A 19,876-nucleotide genomic window follows, 5' to 3' on the forward strand; every position below is an offset into this window, starting at 1 on the left:
GAAGAATACACTCCTCCTTTACTCTCTTCCGTCCTTTATGGGTTTTATCCCAGTGTAACTACATTGGCTTCATTGGAGTTATTCCTAAATTTCTCCTGATTTGAACCAGAATAAGTGAGAGGAGATACGAGGTCTCTTTAATTTATTTTTGTTTAACACTTATTTTAATTTAGCTTTTTTTATTTTTTAATAGAAAAGCATAGGCATAATTTTTTATAAAAAGCATAGGCATAATTTATCTCAATTTGGACTTGATTGAGTGTGCTGCTGTTAATGGTCTAGCATCAACATCCTTTCATTTCTTCTTGACAGCATATCTTTTGTTTTCATCTTTTTACTGACAACCTTGCCAGGAGTTCAGACTAAAAAAACTCTTGACTTCATTGGGAGCTCTCCCCGTGGAACCCTAGTCCCATAGTTTTGGTCCCATTTTCATGAGATTTCCTGTCAAAACTTCACGTGAATGCAGGGGCGCTGGAACAATTTGTATAGTGGGGGTGCTGAGAACCATTGAACCAAACTAAACCCTGTATGTATTGGAAACCACTTCAAGCCAGGGGGTGTGGTAGCATCCCTACTTCTAGCACCTACGTGTGAATGGGAAATTAATGTTCTAAACAAAGAGATTAAATGCATTTGTCCAAAATATTTGAAACGTTTCTCTTCAAAACATTGAACATCTTTACCCTAGTCTGAGGAATAATTCTTTGCAAAGGTTGATGTTTCTAAAATCAGTTAAGTGTTTGGCTGGGATGTGTTCAAAAGATAAGGACATTTTTATTACTGTATAACTAGAAAATAATTAGCGCCTGATCCTGCAGCTTTGCTGTTTGCAGAGCTCCCATTGAAATAGAAAGTTCTACCTGTAGCAGGTCTGCAGAATCGGGGCCATAATCTATTCAATCAATCATATAAATGGCATTCAGGCTGGCAGTTTGTATGCCAGATTTCAGTGGAGATGTTAAACCTCCAAAACTGGGATATTTTTAAAATGCGAAAGCTACCGTACCTTAATCTTAAAATCAATAGGGTTACATTTGGTTCCCGATCCTGCTGCTTTGAGGCCTACACACCTCCCCCTCTTATTCGCATTGAGTAACATCTTACTCACAGAGCAGTGCTAGGCGCTCCCTACCCTTAGGGCTGAGTATGCTGTCTCTGCCGTATTCCCAGCTTCTGCTGCCTGGGAATTTGGGATGAGCTTGAGTCCTGAAAGTAGATACTGTTTGACAATGAATCTCACCAGTTGCCAGTTCACAGGCAATTGACTATCTAACCCTTTGCTATCTAGGGATAAAATCCAGTATACTATGAAGGGAAAAAAAAGTGTCAAATTCTGCAATTTAACTTGTCATTTCTAAGATCAGAAAAAAGTTCAGTGTATAGCTACATAATGCTTGGCTGCAAATCCAAATTAACTTAAATACATGAGCTATTTTGAAATGTACTGTAGCTCACACGCCCAGCAAATTGCAAGGGAGTGAGAAATCCACATACCAGCTCTGAAGTAACTTGTAGGGTCTGGCAGAATAACAAACAGTAAACCCAGAAGAAAAGATTGGAGTTTCCTTTCTTCCTGCCTATGGAGCATGGCTGTGGTTTACAGGGCATTGGCCAATGTGAATCCTCTTCACTGATAAGATTGCTACCCCTTCACAGTCTCAAGTTGTGAGTGAGGAGGGCCCCTGCTGTGACCAGTAAAAAGATCAGAAGATAGAAAGCAAAGAACACAATCAGCTAAAAAAGCTATTACTGTCTGTAAGTCAGCAAAAAAAGAAAACCCACAGCAAGAAACGGGGTGGGCAGTTGGGAGTTGTTTGGGAAATAAGGAAGAAAAACAGGTTGTCACTTTGATAACTCGCTCTTTACAGGAGAGTGGGTGAGACTACTTCCTTACAAGCTGTCTTCCTAGAAAAAAAGCCTCTTTCAAATGATGTATGTAGTGTAGTTGTAGCCTTGTCGGTCTCTCTTTCAAGTGAGGCTTCTGCTAGAAGAAGTATATTTCCTGGATCTGCACACTAAGCTAGAGCCTTTGGGCCCAATTCCATATTCCTTGAGATTTAAGAATAGGAAAGACAAAGTTATGTGGGTAAATGTTAGTGAAGCATATTAAACACGCTATCTAAGAAGATGTTGTTGTTCCTAAGGCTTAATCCTGTATGTTTTAACCGTAAAGAAACTCACACTGAAGTCAATGGGAGTTTTGCATACGTACAGCCTGCAACATAGGTGAAATCCTGGCTCCATTGAAGTCAGTGGGAATTTTTCCATTGACTTCACTCAAACCAGGATTTCACCCAAGCCTTTCTCTATTACAGGATTAAAGGCTTGATCCAGCAAGGTACAGAGCCCCCTGAGCTGTGCTCCCTCAACTTCTGTTGAGTGGAGGATGCTTACCATCTCTCAGAGGGTGTTCAGCACCTCACAAGATGAGTCAGTTTGGTGAGGCTTCAATATACAAAATTAGCACTTGTAACAAAAGTGACATATCAAAAACTCAGTTACAACATTCCTGATTTTTCATGCATTCACCTTGGGAAACCTTGTTTTATGGTATTTTAATTTTTGGTTACATCTATTTAAATATTGTGACTAGATATGTAGCTACTTTTTTTACATTCTCCTCTTCAAAATATGTCTCATTTGTATTTTTCTGTGAGCATGTAAAATTTATAACATGCAGGTCACAGCTTTTGTTAGTATTTGATTGGAGTACTTTTTGTGTCCAAGTTCAGGAACACCTGTGACTAGTAGGCAGCAAATATAAAGTTGTTTAGCAGTTGGTTAAACAACGATGCATACAGCGCCTGCTCTTGGAATTTAGAATCCAGTTCAGGTTTTTATTAACCACTGCTGAGTGTGCATATCAAGTAATGCCTTGATGAATCTGTTGCTTGTTCAGACAAGTTTGAGGGAATGAAAAAAAACCTTGATTTTTTTCCTCAAGTGTTGGCTTGTTGCATATGGCAATTGCTTGGGTCTTTGAACCTGAGCATAAAGATCATTTTAAAAACTTGTTTTAATTGTGGAAACAGGAAAAATTGTTTCTCTGGGGGGCTAACTCCTTCTTTAGGTGTTGTTGGCCTTTTGATGTGTATCCTCTTATACACACACACACACACAGGCCTTTTTGCATCCTTTCTGTGCTGCTCTCCAGGCATAAAGGGGCTGTAAAGCTGCCCTAAGGATTCTTCAAGGTACCCACTAGTCCTGCCGAGGGCATCTGGCTGTGCACAAGCCCCGCCCCACCCCACCTCTCTGCAGTGCCTGCAGCGGGAGTGCTGCTAAGCTCCAGTCAATGTCCAGTTGGCGATCAGTTAGATCAGCCCTAAGGCTGTGCCAGCTTACACTGGGACCGTACTGGTCTTCAGGAGTCTTGGGCCTCTGGGACGGCGAAAGTGCTATGTAGTCCCCCTCCCGCTCCTGCTTTGCTCACCCCTTGGGTTCTGTACTGAGAACAACTCAGCTGGACTTGAGGTTCAGGGCTTAAATGTTAACCAAGGAGAAATCACGTCTTTTCAAAATATATAATGTAAGAAATCGTTAGACTATTTAAATGTTTCTAATAACACTAGCAATGAGCAACACTGGGTGATAGAGAACAGGCGCAGAACTGCAAGCGAGTTCTTGCTTACTGCAGCTCTGTTGCTGACTCATTGTGTGGCCTTGGGAAAGTGTTTCTGTCTCATTTTAAAAGTAATGTTTTCTTGTTTTCCTCCCGTTGGAGTTGTGCGGATTGTTGCTAATTAATGGTCATATATAGGCTTGGGTGTGGGACGTCCTGTACATGCACATGTAAAAACATGGTTTAAAATCTAAGAATAATTAGTTAGGGCCAGACTGAGACCCACCCTTCTGTAGGCGTGGGGCGCTGCTCATGAATCTTCTGTTCCTGCACAAAGACTGATCACAACAGCAATCCCTGGGGAGCTGCATCCTTGCTCCCTCATGGAGAACCATGGACTAATGTAGCAGGGGAGTAACCTCCATCCTAAGGAATGGAGCAAAGTGCATGCCTTCAATGCACAAGGAGCAGAACTTGGAGAGATTCTGCTTCATTTCTCTTCTGGTGCTCCTCCTGGAGTTGTACATGCTGGACTTTTTGCAAAATACACAACCCTACCCTATGTTTTAAAAGCTGCATCCCTGCCCCAAAGTCAAATTGTTTTGATATTTACACATACTTTTATATAAAAGCACAAAATGCTGCTTTGCTGCTTTAGGATATTTTAATATAATGCTTTTGAAAGTCATGAATTAGCACCAGAATAAATATTCTTGTTTAAGACTTTGAGATGTAATAAAAAATATGGATTTATAAATCATTCCAGACCTAAGGCGTGATTCACCATTGCCGGACTCTGTTTTTATGCCAGTGTAATTCCATGGGTTTCCAGTCACTTAAACAATGTAAAACTAGAATAATGTAACGGTGAATCATGTCCCAAATGCATATTTAGTAAAAGTCAGTGCACTCTTGTTTTGGAAGTCCAGACAAAAGACCTGAGCTCTGATTTTTCCCTCTATCTAAATAGACAGGTTGTCTGATTTTGACAGTGTGAATCACTGGTTCTTCTAGACTAAGTGAAAGAATGACTCCATGTGTGATAGGGACCATCTTCTTACTGTATGTGTGTACAATGCCTTGTGCAACGGGACCTTGATCCCTAACCGGGGACTCTGTGTGCTAGCTCAGTACAAATAATAACAGTAGTCCTTCAATTTCATATCCAGAAGTCTGTTTCATCTCAAACAATCTCAGAAGATGTGTGCGTCAGCGTGATGCGTCTGTAGCAGATCATTTGGTTTGAATCACATCAGGGTTAACTAGATCCTACATCCTTGTGAAGAACATAAATGGAGTTGTGTGCAGGGTGTATTGGCCATTTGGATGAGACTTTAAAAATCAAGGTTCTGTCTTCCATGCGTGCATATTAAAGATGCCAGATCACATTTTAGAAGAGTAGGATTTTGCCCTGATTTCTCTGGCCCAAGCTTCTCTTCCCAGCTGTTCATCCACTTGACTGTTGCCTCCATCATAAGATTGGCTGTATGATTGCTAGGCAGCATGGATGGGATTTTCAGAAGAATGCAGACTTGTCCTAACTGTTCCTATTGAAGTCAAGAGGCGTTTTACATTGACTTCAATAGGAATAAACTCTTCTGGACTTCGGTAGGAACAAAGAGTTAGGCCATGGCTGATGGTTTTTGAAAATGCCACCCTGTATTGCTTATAAAGTACCTTACAGTTCTAGAGAGTGAAAAATATTATAGTGTATTAATGTAAGAGATCGCAATATGTTGGTGAAAAATCATAGTGATATTTAATCCTTGATATCATAAGAGATGGTATATATTTCAACAACTGGTTAGATTTGTTTGCTGCCACTGTTTATAGAGTTTGTGTCAATCAAAGTGTGTTTATGCATTATATTAGCTAATATTTCATTTGAGAACTTGTTAGAAAGTTCCCGTCCATATTCTTTTAGTTTTAAAATAGGAGGGACACTTTTGAATGTGAGTGCATGTTCGTGCAGTTAAATCCTCTTCAAAGGCCAGCTCCTTGGCTAGTGTAAATCGGCATAGCTCCACTGACTTCCTGGAGCTACCCTGTCTTACACCAGCTGGGGCTTTGGCACCAAATAGCTACACCTGCCTGGTGATTCTACGCAGAACCATTTGTTGCACTTCACCAAAGCAAAGTTTTTATTTCTGGAATTAGCCCGTCTAAATGTTTTAAGTGAAACTGATGCTGAAATACAGAATCTTGTGGTTACACCTTTACTTTCAGATACAGGGATCTTTTCTCTAGTCAGTGCATGCCAGTTAATGCACACATGTGTAGACTTCCTGGATTTATCCTTGTTCTTCAGCCGTTTAAATTGTTGTAGTAGGTTAGTTTATTTGGAAAGGATTTTCTTTGTCACCTTTGGAGATTCTTAGACTGACATAATGGACCTTTTGGAATTTTCTTACATTCTTTGTGCCTTACCTCAGTTGGTATGAATCAGCAGAGCTCCATTGAAGTCAATGAAGCTATGCTCATTTGCCCCAGCTGAAGATCTGGTCCCGTACATAAAACTCCTGTGAATATAAGGTATTTTACTTTCAGAGAGGGTGCCTAAAAGATTAGTAGGCAAAAATACTGTTCTCATATGCTAGTAAAAAAATGATTTGAAAAATATAGGCCACTTAACAAGAATACTCCTGTTTTATTTTTTTGAATTTTATGAGTGCAAATAATTGCAGATGCAATTGTTGTAATGTAGATTTTAGGTGCAGACAGATACTTGTCGAACCAAAGACATCAGCTGAGCCCACAAAGAATTATGGGTGTAGAAAAGGAGCTTGGGTTAAAGTCAAGTCCATACCGTTTGGCTTTTCTTCAGTCTGGTTTCAAAATACTCAGGAGTACATATGGCCCAGATCCTGTGCTGCTGCCGCCGAGGAGTGCATGCTGCAGCTTGGAAAGTTAGCTTTATGTCACCTTTGTGCTTCTCCAGTTTTGGGTTGTTTGTACTCCAGTTCTAGTCCCCTGGAATAACCTAAAGCAGCTTAGGCGCTGTTCTGAATTGTGCAGGCTGCCATTGGCTGTTCCAGCAGCTGTTTATTGCTGGGGCACAGAGAAGTCCCAACGAGACCTCCTTTGCTAGCTGCAGGGAGGTATGTGCAAGAGGAGCTGTTACCCCAGCTCTTCACCACATAAGCATTTTCCTATACTAGAATGATCCTCCTGTGTCCAGCTGTACCAAAGGATTTAGTGCCTCTTTGTGCTGGTGGCACAAAGCGAGGGAGAATCCGGGCCTGTATCTTTAGAGTTAGTATCTTAAGGCCCAGTTCTGAAAACCTGTTGTTATAGTGCCTGATCCAAAGTCCACTGAAGTCAATGGAAAGATTCCTGTTGACTTCAGAGGATGTTCTCACTCATTAGATGTCAGTGGAATTACTTGGGATAAAGATTTGGGACTTTAGCAATTTGTAATGGGAAAATTCTATGTACAGTGAGCATGGTACACAGAGAGCTGGGTTAGTACAGGAAGCGTATAAGTTTCTTACCATCTTCTGGCAGTGGTTTATTTCTTTTTCAGTAGCAGGATGTGTTGGAAATACGAACCTAGGAACAGTCTGAGCTTGTCTGGGAGCTCTGATTCCATCTGCAAGGGATGGTTTCCAGTTTGATGTACCTCACCCATATTCAACTAGCAGTGCTTCACTTTGGTGGCTGAATCCCAGGATAGGCAAATACTGGCAGCAAAACAAACCTGCACACGGGCACTATCTGGTCATGGGATCTGTAGGTGAATGGCAGTATGCAGTAGATCATATGCAAATAATCACCCAAAAAGGATTTTCCACTCTGACCCATCCACTTAACTTGGGCACTCATATTTAGCACCTCAGATAAATCTAGTAGCAGGTTTTTGCTTAGAGCCCTGACATTTTTTTATTACTATTATTATTATTTGGTAGAACAAGTGCTCATACAGTTCCCTTATTGTAATGCCTTTAAGATATTGTGCTAGGTTCAAATATTTCCTCTGATACAAGGATACTTGATGCATCTCCTTATTACATTAAATTAAATTGGGACATATATCTTCCTAGCTCTAATATATGCTGTTCCATAGGCTTGTGTAGAAAGCCAGATCCTGCATTCCTTGTGCACTCCAAAGTTCAGGATCAGGCTCATAATGGATACAGATAGTATGCTACTATTTGGTATAGACTTTGAAGAATTTAAGGAATTTGTTACTCTTATATGATGGGTATGTTCCCCTGCTATGGTCACAGATCTGTGCTAGAATAAGAACTTTCTCCTTTACCCGGTGCCAGCTTCTCCCTTCTGCTCGATCCTGCCTTGAAGTCATCATCAAGCCTGTGCTTGATTACAGCCTGTTCCCACAGAGATTGTTATGATGCTGCAGAGTCAGCATTCTAACTTCACTGCAGGATAAAATAGGAGGGGCAGGTGCAGCATATTGATCTTTGGGAAGCCTGACTAAATTTATTATTTCATATCACTTTTCTTAATTTTTGGGAATATGAATTTCTTACTCCCTTTGAAAATGTATTTAAATTAAAGCCTAATTCATGCTGCAAATTTCATTCTACTATTCTTGTTTTTCCCTTCCAGTCAAAATGGTACCGGTACCATGTCGAGACGTCAGAACACCATTCAGGATCTTCTGCAGAATTGTGCGGATTGCCTGATGCGTGCTGAACTTATAGTGCAGCCTGTGAGTCCCCTTTATTTTGCTTATCCAAAATGAATATTAACACTGTAGGTAATGGTACTTCAGAACTTTCACACAATTAAGTTTGGTTCAAAGTTGAAATCCCACTTTTCCTCTTCTCACTGATCCTTTCAGATGTTCTGCAAAGGAAAGCTTGCCTTTCCTCTATTGGCCTGAAATACTATGTATCCTTTTCACATCTTGCTCTTGAAACATGTACCTTTCACTTTCGATTGACTTTTCAGTGGAGCTGGTTGGGGAAAAAAATTAATTCCAAGATTTTCTGATTAAGAAAAAGGAATATGCTTTCTGTGAAAACTGTCATGGAACATTAATCACACCGGCTCTAATTTTCAATATCAGACTGTGATCACTGTCAGTGCAAACCAACCCCCTTAAATGGCGTGGCCACTTATATGCGTCCCCAAACTTGGCTGTATTTGTTCAGCAAAGTGTTCTGAACTGCAGTTGCCCTGAAATTGAACCAGCCCTGCACAAAACTGCTGTATCTTGGCTGGTAAGAAAGGGTATGAAACTAGGCTGAGGTCCCCTTAGCTGTCTCTTCTTAAATGTATCCATTCCAGTTCTGCTCTCAGCTCCCCCAGTTTAAATGCAGAGTTGGTCAATGGTGTGCAGTGGAGTTATTCTGGATTTACACTGGAGTAACTGGGTTTGATCCTGCCAGGTATTGAGCACCCTGAACTCTGATTGAAATCAAAGGGAATTCAGGATGCTGAGCACATGATGCGATTGAGGTCACTGAGATCTGAATTAATTACATGCTCTGCAGAGACTGTGGGCTTAAAATTACATTTTAGGGCCCTCTGTGGGCTCCAGTCTCTTCCAGGAATGAACACTCTGGTTCAGAGTTTTGTTTCCTTTTCTGATTTATTGCACATGTGTGTCCATGCTTTTGGAAATGCCAGTGCCAAAGCAAATACTGTCTCTTTCACCTAATATTATTTCAGTGGAGTTAAAACAAAGAAGTGCTTCATTCTGGCTCTGGGCCACTTGTTGCACTGTTTAATTTTTATTCTTTTGGGGCCAAAGAGTGTGAAGTCCATAAGAATTTTGCCTTCCCAAAGGTGGAGGGGGGGAAAAATGCATGTTCGATTGTGACTGGTCCCGTGTAGGTGGACAAGTAGGGAGACAGGTCAGGGATCCTTTACCCCTTGTGCAGCGGCTTTGCGCACTGTGGTTCATGACTCTGAGGTAGCAGTTATTGCCAGCCTCCACAAGTTGGTAGGGAGGGATGTGAGAGGGGCTGGCCATGGCCTGTCCCTGCTTTATCCCAAGTTAATAGCACTGGCCCCATGCGGGGTGAGTGCATTCTGTGATTCTCAGAAGGTATTTCGCTTGAATCAGGACAACATCTAGCAATTCCCATTGGGGCACAGCACTTACTTATTACTCCCTTGATTCCTGGGGTAAAATATTGGCTCCATTTAGGTAAATGGGAGTTTTGCCGTTGACTTCTATAGAGCTAGGATTTCATCTCTGGTGTTTATAAAAACCATAAGCATTCAAGTCTTTGCACTGAAATTGTCAATGGACTTAGGGGCAGTTCTTAACACAACAACGTGGGAAATGTGACCATTGTGGACAAGTATAGAGACATTTTTCATTTTGAGGGTTAGTATGGTGGTCCCAATGCTGGATTCAAGGAAACCCAAGCTATGGAGCCTATCATTTTTTGGAAGGATTTGATTTGTATCTACAGTGCTGACATTTTGGTATAGTGGGAAATAAAACAAAAGCAGAGACATTTAATTATTATTTAAAAGTATAATCACAGAAGAGGAGATTCATAGGGAATTCCGAAATAGTCACATTTCAAATCATTATATTTATTAATATTCATTTCTTATTTATTGATTGTTGACAGAACTGAAAGCAAAAAGAGTTTATCAGCTGTCTCCAAGTGCAGTGTGTCATACTTTTAAATGTAATTGCTCCTGATAACAGATCAAAGCATTGTCTCTCTTTAAATAAATTACTGAGCTGGGATTTGTACAATTTATGATTTTTCTTCTGTTTCATTTAGGAATTGAAATATGGGGATGGCATTCAAATAAGCAGGAACAGAGAACTGGAAGAATGTTTTGCGCAGACTAATGAACATATGGATATCCTCGATGGACTGATCAGAGAGATGAGGCAAATGGGCCAGCCTTGTGATATTTATCAGAAAAGGTACTGCCATTGGTGAATGACAAGAGGAATGTGCTCCCATCACATTGTAAACAAACAGCCTTCTCATTGTGCCTTCAGAGCTTTAAAAAAACCCCAACCAGCAATGGGACAAATGATTGTGATCTTGTTTACCCAAGTGTAAATCTGGAGTAACTTCACTGAAGTCAGTGACATTATCCTGCTTTAATGCTGTAACTGAGATCAGAATCTGGTCCAGCATGCTGTCCTTATAGTGCGGAATCTTTGGCACATATGAAAGTGCATACCGTTTTATTCCTCTCTGCACGTGAATTGTGTCACACCTTGTGCATATAAAGCTGGGGGAAAACCAAGCCACCTAAGATGTCAGAAAAGATAGCTTTCATGAGATTTGTGTGCTGTGTACACAGGCATTTCTGCAGTAGAGGCCAGCAGAAATAATTACTTTCCGTGTACGTATATGAGACTTACTGCTGCGTGTGAACACCACATGGGGATTTTTAGTGTGGAGCTTTAGCAGACAGGATGTAGCTCTTTCTGTTTGACCTACAGTAATGATCCTTCATTTGAGGATTGGCAGGATTTCCTTCTGAACCTGTCATCCTCACTCCCATTCAGTCAGAGGAACGAGTAAGGAGTGATATCAGGGACTCTCCTCCTCACCAGACACAAATTTGCTGCCTCTGGAATGCTCACCGTTCCTGCTGCCAGAAAAGCAAGAGATCAGAAGATGGAACTAAACTCCAGTTCCCTTCATGCTAGTGCAGGGCAATACCACTCAGTGGGCCTGGGAGCATTATACTTCTCATGAAGTCTCCTGTCTCAGTTGCTATCCTGAGATTTTTGTCAAGGTTCTGTTCCGCAATCAGATCACTTTGCGGGGGGGGTCCTTGCACACTTACTGGTTCAGTAGGAGATGTGAATTACTTTATTTACATCTCTTTTGGGTATTTTCCTGGTTCAGCTAACTTTCCTTTCCCTTTTCAGGCTTCTTCAGCTTCAAGAGCAAATGCGTGCCCTTTATAAAGCCATCACTGGGCCTCGCGTCCGGAGGGCCAGTTCTAAGGGTGGTGGCTGCTATTCCTCTCAGAGCGGCTCAGGCTGGGATGAGTACACCAAACGCATCACCAGTGAATGTTTGGGTTGGATGAGGCAGCAGAAGGTAAACCTATCCGAAGCACAAATAGGGTAGTCAAAAATGGTGCAGCATTGAATCTCACTTCACACTCAGTGGTGTTGTGGGAACCATCAGAGCATATTTTAAAAAAGCTTGTGAGACAATGTTTTGTTGTCTCTTCTTTCTTTTTCTTTTAATTGCAGTTCATTATATATGTATTTTCACTGAAATAAAGAACAGGATCCAGAACCCTATGTAACGGAGAAAAGGTGGCTCCCAGATGATATAACTAAGGGCTGGTCTACACTAAGGGGAAAAATCGATATAAGATACTTCGACTTCAGCTACGTTATATCTTATATCGATAACTTACCCGTCCTCACGGCGCGGGATCGATGTCCGGGGCTCTCCATGTCGACGCCGCCACCGCCGTTCGCAGCGGTGGAGTTCCGGAATCGATAGAAGCGCGTTCGGGGATCGATATATCGCGTCTAGATGAGACGCGATATATTGATCCCTGAAAAATCGATCGCTACCCGTCGATACGGCGGGTAGTGTAGACGTAGCCAAAGACTGTGACACAAAGAAATAATGGGCCATTTATTTCAGATTAGTGCTCAGCATTTGCATATTCCTGCATGCCTGGCATTTTGCCTTCACATATACCCTCTATGCCTTTGATTTATATTTACCAACTGCCCAGTTAAGACCATCTGCCATGGTTTTATCCTTTTGGCCAGTACACTGTAGCTAGTACCCCACTAGTGTAGGAAAGTAGCATTGCTGGTTAGAGGACTAAGCTTTAAAAAATGTTTCCCTAAATAGCAAAATTTCAGATGTGACAAATGTTCATGTGCACTGGCCGCATGTGAAAAATTCACATTTGTCTGTGTACACAAGTTGCTGAAGACACTTGTTATAACCCAGTAGTCTGGTTTTGTGCTTATGAGGCGGTTACCCTATTTTTATGATTTGATAAATCCCTTGGAGTGCACCCATTATCTGGCTGGTGGGAGGTGTGGGAGAAAATGGCTGCAATTGGAATTTGCACCAATCCAGCCTTGAAATTTGGATTTCTATCTATTACTTTTCCAAAACCAAGAACTATTTAATCTGCTGTTATGATAATACTTACGGTTACGGCCCCATCTTCCTAGCTTCTGTTTACGGTGTTTACCAGGTGGCTTTTTTGCAAACCACATGAGGAAAGATAAGCTCCTTGCACACTCCCTTCAATCCTTCACACCAGTGTGAATATCAATCACTCTCCAGTGCTGTGGGTTCTGTCATAGCTCTAGTACACAGACTGAGGCTTTGGCTACACTTGCATTTCAAAGCGCTGCCGCGGCAGCGCTCCCGCGGCAGCGCTTTGAAGCGCTAAGTGTAGTCAAAGCCCCAGCGCTGGGAGAAAACTCTCCCAGCGCTGTCCGTACTCCAGCTCCCTGTGGGGAATAACGGACAGCGCTGGGAGCCGCGCTCCCAGCGCTGGGGCTTTGACTACACTGGCGCTTTGTAGCGCCGCAATTTGCAGCGCTGCAGAGGGTGTGTTTTCACACCCTGCTGCAGCGCTGCAAATTTGCAAGTGTAGCCAAGCCCTGAGGGATGTTGTAGGGGTGGGTGGGGAAGTGCAGATGCACTAGCATTGTGCCTGCAGAGGCCAGGAGTAGGTATGATTCCTCCAAACATGCTAGGGGAGGAGCACACTCACTGCTAGACCTTGTTACAGATTAGGAAATGGCGTAGCTTGCACGGGGGCGCTTTCAGCTACAAGCCAGTGTGAAGACCAGAGATCACCCACCAGCCATTGTCTGAATGGGATGTCCCATGTTAAGTACAGGCCTACCTGTACACAGGGAGCACAGGCTTTCTGGCTGCATCCTGCATAGAAGCTCTAGAGGAAAAAGAGGATTCACTCCCCATGCCAGTTCCCTTAGCTCACCTAGGCGGGGGGCAGCTACCATTTGGCCCCTTAGCACTTTTTTTGTTTGATAGTTCACATTAGTTTTGAACTCTTTCCTGCTCCCTGTACTACACAGTACATACTGTATTTTACTCCCCCGGAGTCTAGGATCTATTATGCAGAGCCCGGCTCCAGGACCAAGGTAATGTTTTCCCTTGTAATACGATATATGGGAAACCATTCACAGCAGCTGATGCTTTCTGCCTCTGCTTTATTTTTCTTTCATGGTGGTTTGTTGATAGGAGAATCAGATGCTGAATATCCCAACTGAATTTCCGTGGTGTATAGAGGGGCAGTGAGCTGGAATCCTGCCACCCCTTATTCACACAGTGGCAATCATCTAATGTTGCTGCTGCTTCAAAGACTTTGGCCTTTAGCTGAAATGAAAAGGGTCAAAGTCCTGTGTAACTTATAGATGTCCGACTGTATAAAATGGCTTCCTTTGTTGGAATCTCTCCAGCTCTGCCTAACCATGGGTGTGGCTCAGGATAGCAGGTATTGTAGTAGTAGTTGTATTGCAAGGCTGAGTCATAGTGATTTGGTTTCAGGCTAATAATTACCTGATATGCTTTCAGCCCAAGAGTGATATGGGCATGTATGTGTATGCACAGACACCACATATATACATATCAGTCTCTCTCTCAGACTGAGGTAATATCTGGTAATTATCAGCATGGAAACAATTCTTCATATATAATATAGAAGCAGACAAATATCAAAAAAAAGGATTTGGCTGTGTTTTTATAGTTGGAAGCATAATGATTTTGATCATCTTTATAATGGACTTAATGGACTTCGATATTTAAAAATATTAAAACAAGGAATTGTGATCCTTGAAAGCTATTGACAATGAACCCAGACACTTTTTCAAAGAACGTTTCTAGAGATTTTCCCCATGACTTCTGTGCTGCTGCTGGCAGTGGCACCTGCTGACTGAGGGCCCAACTCTGCAGGCAGCAGTGCAGAAGTAAGGGTGACGATACCATATTAGGCCATCTTTACTTCTGCTCTGCCTTCAGAGCTGGATGGCTGGAGAGCAGTGGCTGCTCTCCAGCCACCCAGCTCTGAAGGCAGCATTGCCGTCAGCAGCAGCGCAGAAGTAACGGTAGCAATACCACAACACCCCCCTGCAATAATCTTGTGAACACCCCCCCCCAAACCCTTTTTCGGTCAGGTCCCCTACAATTACACCATGAAATTTCAGATTTAAATAGCTGAAATAATGAAATTTATGATTTTTTAAATCCTATGACCGTGAAATTGACCAAAATGAACTGTGAATTTAGTAGAGCTCTACCAATAAGCCACTCTATCTTGAATGGTCCCTTACCATATGTGCTAACTGCTTATACTAAACAATTGATTCCACTCCACGTTTGCTGTGACACTAGGAGTACCTTTCCCAGACCTGAAGAAGAGCTCTGTGTGGCTGAAAAGCTGGTCTCTTTCACCAACAGAAGTTGGTCCAATAAAAGATATACCTCACCCACCTTGTCTCTCTAATATCCTGGGACCAATACAGCTATTACTGCATATACCAATAGGCCAGACAGACAATGTGTTCCAGAGTCATTCTGGTCTAAATAATATAGTCCAAATTCTGCTCTTAGATATACCAGTGCTGCCCCCTATTGAAGTCTGTAAGTTACTGTAATTTATTTTGATGGAAATGTAACTGAGAGTAGAATTTGGCTGTGTGTGTTTTCACAAGCTACATGAGTTTCATAGAGTCGTAGGGCCAGATTCTGTTTCCAGAGACATCAGAGCAGCTCCTGTGATGTCAATTAAGTTACACTGGGGAACATAAAGGAACAGCTTAGCTCAGACCCACTAGAGATGAAAATATACCTTATCTAGTCCAGTTTTAAGTGACTCAAGTGATGGTTTCTCAGCCACTATGTTAGGAGCCTGTTACACCATCTAATAAAGATCTCATTTTTAGGAAACTTTTGAACTCCTATTCTGAGCTTCCCATTGCTCAGCTGTACACCTTACCTCCTAGAAACAGATTTCCCTCTGTGTGTGTTTGTCTCTGGTGCTTTGTGTTGGATAATATGTGCCTTATTGAAAACAAAGAGACATGTGCTTTCCCTTTTTTCTTTAGTCTGAAATGGAGTTAGTGAAATGGGGTTTTGACGCAGCAGCTATTGAGCAACAAATTAATGACCACAGGAGATTTCACAATGCCATCGGGGACTATCGCTGGCACCTGGACAAAGTGAAAACAGATCTGGTAATGGACTTTCTCCACTCTTCTAAATTCATATCCACAGGTTGCTAAAATGACTGCAGCAGTGAGGCTAGCCAGGTATCTTCTGTTCAAAAAGTCTGGCTGTCAAGATTGCAGCAGCTTTAGGCCCAGATGCCTGTAATCCATCCTGCCCTTTTTGCTGTTCCCTTTTTTTCCAGTATTTCCATGAAGATAATGATGATATTGAGCAATGATGTGGAATTTCATAATTTTGTATAACCTTAACAAATGAATCCTCACAACACTTCAGGGGATAGGTCAGCGTTGTTGTTCCTAGTTTATAACTAGGGGAGTCTGATACACAGAGATTAAGGGCTAGATTGTGCCCTGTAAGTACAGCCCTGAGCAAGGGGTGCTCTGAAGACAGCTCCACCCCAGGAGCAGACCAGGCAGGTATTTTGTCTGACGTCTCTGAGGCACGACACCTTCCCTGTTCCCCTTTGGTTCTAGGGTGGGGAATGGGCCAGGCCTTTAAAAGGTGCTGCTTGCATCCCCCTGATACTTGGCCAGCAAGTGGGAGGAATGAGGGAGTCAAAGCTCCACCCTTCTTTATTCCTTTCCCATGCATTTGGTCACATGGGAGCTCAAGGGCTGTGTGCTACAGACCTGGAGCCAAGACCTACGTATGTTTTTCTTGGCCAAGCAGAAGGGGGTGGACGGGCATACTCCTTTTTACACTCCTGCTTGGACAAGTAAGAAGGGACACAATCAAGCCCCAAGTGATTTACCTGATGTTATGCAAGGAGTCAGCAGCAGCAGGGCCGGCTCCAGGCACCAGCCGAGCAAGCTCGTGCTTGGGGCGGCATGCCGCTCAATCCTAGGGCGGCACGGCCTCTTTTTTTTTTTTTTTTTTTTGTTCATTGCTCCGGCCGCCCTGTAGGGGGCGGCAGCGCGGACAAGGGGAGCGCCTTGCAGCAAACTCGGCAGGGCAGCCCGCGTCCTTCCCTCCCCGCCGACCAGAGCGGCACGGAGCCCTCCCGGCTGGCAGTGCAGTGGTCGGGGCACGGGGTGAGCTGAAGCACTGGCCACCCCTCATCTCTCTCCCCCCTGCTCCCTCCCCGTCCCTCTCCCCTCCACTAGACCGAGCGTGCACTCTGCAGCACAGGGAGTCCCCCTGCTCCCTGGCTCCCGCCGCCCTATAGGGTTTTTTGTTTTGTTTTGTTCCCCGCTTTGCCGGCCGTGCCGTTTTTGTTTTGTAAACCCCGGCTTTGTTGCTCCAGCCGCGCCGTGTCTCTCCCCCCCCCCCCCCCGGCTTTGCCGCTCCAGCTGCGCTGTGTTTTTGTTTTGTTTTCACCCCACCCCCATTTTGCCTCTCCGGCCGCGCCGTGTTTTGGGTTTTTTTTCCCCCTGCTTTGCCGCTTCGGCCCCCCCTACCCTTTTTTTTTTGCCGGGGGGGGGGCTGCAAAAAAGCCAGAGCCGGCCCTGAGCTGCAGGCCTGAGATTAAAAACAAGAACTTCGAGCTCCATGCTCAAACCACTAGACCATGCTGTCTCTGGGTATATGTCTACAGTGCACACTCTTTGCAGTGGCGTGTAGAGTACATACACTGCATTCTCCCCTGGCATGGATATAAATAGCAGCGTTGATGGCGAGACACTGCTTAGGTGAAGAAAGACACACCTGCACCCTTGGGTATATACCCTACACAGCTATCTATATGCCCAAGCAATTCCTCCCCCATCTACACTGCTATTTTTAGCAATGTAGTGCCCCACTCCCGCCTTACTACTAGAGCCTTGTCCTGTCTCTGGATGCTGCCTAGCCTTCCCCCGCTACCTCCCCAGTGCCAGAGCCTTTCACTGATGTGTGTAGCTGCACGCTGCAGTGTGGATGCAACTTGCTTTTCATTGCAGCATGTAGCTAGACATACCTTACATGCTGCTGCCAGTGGTGTGTAGACATAGTGTTGTGGGAATTGTAAGACCATCCACTAGTTCTAAAAATGTGTCAGTTCCATGTAATTGCACAGGACACCCACTTTCAGGAGCAGTTCAGTGAATTACAGAGACTATGTGCGTACCAAGCAGCAATGGGGGGATTGCTCATCCAATGCATGGTCAGACTGTCCTGGTGCTGCCCAAGGGGTGCTGGAGCTCTGCACCACCCCTTGTGGAAGGCTTTGCCAAAGTGTGCAGTCTGGGTCTAAGTTAATTGGGTCATAACAGCATGACTTTTTTTTAGTTTCTGTAACAGAAATATGAGCAGACAACTGAGTCTATCTGATGTCAAGTATCAGAGGGGTAGCCGTGTTAGTCTGGATCTGTAAAAGCAGCAAAGAATCCTGTGGCACCTTGTAGACTAACAGACGTTTTGCAGCATGAGCTTTCGTGGGTGAATACCCACTTCGTCGGATGCAAGCTCATGCTGCAAAACGTCTGTTAGCTATAAGGTGCCACAGGATTCTTTGCTGCTTTTATCTGATGTCAGTTCATGAGACAGAGTGTGATTTCATTCAGCCCTAATATCTATCTGTCTTAGGATTGTCTGTGGCACCCATCGCTATAGTATGTAAGCATCCTAGTGTATGCACAGTTCTCTCATCTCTAGGTTTGTCAGTATACAAAGCACACTAAATAATTGTCTTTGTTTCAGCGTGAGAAGGCTGCAGTTCATCAGCTAGAAGAAGAATATGAAACCCTGCTGGTAAGCACAACATTTGTTTACCTCTGACGTGTTTGGAATGTGTGCTCTGTTTGATTAATTGCTTACAGTTGATACAATAAGGATAAAATAGCCTCCTGTGCAGAGACCCAGCACACAGCTTGTGCACCTTGCCAGTCTCACTTCAGCCCAATCTGCAGAGGGGTGAATTTCATCCTCACTGTTTAAGAGGCAGGTTGGATTTTAAAACATAGATACTGACAGTGTCTAATTTGCACTTTAAAGCGGTATTCTTTTATGCATCTTGTTGACCTGCATTCCACTTCCAGGGGTCTGTTCTGCTGTTGGCATATGAACATAACTCCCACTAGCAGTAATGGGACTTAGCGAGGGCAGCAGGAAAACCGACCCCTTCATTTTTAGTCTCTCTCTCTTTTATTTTTATTTTTGGTAGCTTTCTTGCCTGTGAGATTCACTCCATACTATTTGTTGCAGTGGTACCTGAGGTTCACTACTCTCTGATTTGTCCCTTGCTGGGCTCTGCTAATGGTTGTACCAATAACAATCGCACATTGTGTTCCTCTTTAGATCAGTGGGGCTTTCTTGAACTATTTCCTCCTTTTGGAAGTAAATAGATGCACCTCTTTAACACCCCAAACTCACTCAACAAAACACATACAAATACTGAGTCATGCGGCTCTATTTATGCTTGAACCGAATGTTTTCAGAGGCTGATGACTTCTGGATCCCACTACTTAATAAATCCAGACACTTTGTCTATTTTCAACAGTTGTCTTGCAACATTTTTTTTGTATTAATTTTAAAAGAAGGTGTATTTTGTGATTCTGATTTTTTATTTTACCTTTTTGTTTTATTGTTTTTTTTTCCTTATAGAGATCCTCCTTTGAGAGAATGGATCAACTGCGTCAGTTTCAGAACCTCATCCAAGCCACTAGCAGAGAGATCATGTGGATCAATGACTGTGAGGAAGAGGAGCTTCTGTATGACTGGAGTGACAGGAACACAGATATTGCCAGGAAGCAGGAGGCCTTTTCTGTAAGTTAGAGCCAAAAACAACCTCCCTGTGGACTTTCATAATAAATCCTGATGATGGGGCACTGCACTGCTCAGGAGTCTGGTACTGTCTGAATTCCTTCACTTTCCAGGTTGATAGTTTGTATCTACGTGTGTCGGGTATTTGAATCAGGATTGGATGTCTTTCTAAAGATAGGCTCTAGCTAAACTAGAAGTCATGGGCTTGCTGCAGGAATCGCTAGTAGATATTCTATACCCTGTGCTAAGCAGGAGGTCAGACTAGATAGCCATAATGGTCTTTTCTGGCTTTAAAATCTGTGACTCTCTGGTGCCCTTTGTGATATGGCTTGGTGACCCCAGGCCAGTTCCTTATGGACTGATAGCCACATCTAAAAGCCCCACTATTTCCATTAGCACGTCTGTTGGCAAACTGTGCAGAGACCAACGATCACATGGACATAGAGAAGAAACTACTGTCTCACCTCTATTGATTGTCTCTTGGCAC

At 43.2% G+C, this 19,876-nt stretch overlaps 1 protein-coding gene across 4 annotated transcripts in view; it reads left to right on the plus strand.

Annotated features, from left to right (window-relative positions):
* The window catches only part of LOC120398103 (desmoplakin), a 51,227-nt gene that overhangs the window by 3,661 nt on the left and 27,690 nt on the right, over nt 1–19,876 (plus strand). For all 4 annotated transcript variants that reach the window (XM_039525145.1, XM_039525147.1, XM_039525148.1 and 1 more), the window contains exons 2-7: nt 8,135–8,237; nt 10,279–10,427; nt 11,394–11,568; nt 15,588–15,716; nt 18,328–18,378; nt 19,231–19,392. In XM_039525145.1, the coding sequence (XP_039381079.1) occupies nt 8,135–8,237; nt 10,279–10,427; nt 11,394–11,568; nt 15,588–15,716; nt 18,328–18,378; nt 19,231–19,392 (769 nt within the window). The remainder of the gene's footprint in view (nt 1–8,134; nt 8,238–10,278; nt 10,428–11,393; nt 11,569–15,587; nt 15,717–18,327; nt 18,379–19,230; nt 19,393–19,876) is intronic.

The sequence above is a fragment of the Mauremys reevesii genome, linkage group 2, assembly GCF_016161935.1.
Source record: "Mauremys reevesii isolate NIE-2019 linkage group 2, ASM1616193v1, whole genome shotgun sequence".
Lineage (NCBI taxonomy): Eukaryota > Metazoa > Chordata > Testudines > Geoemydidae > Mauremys > Mauremys reevesii.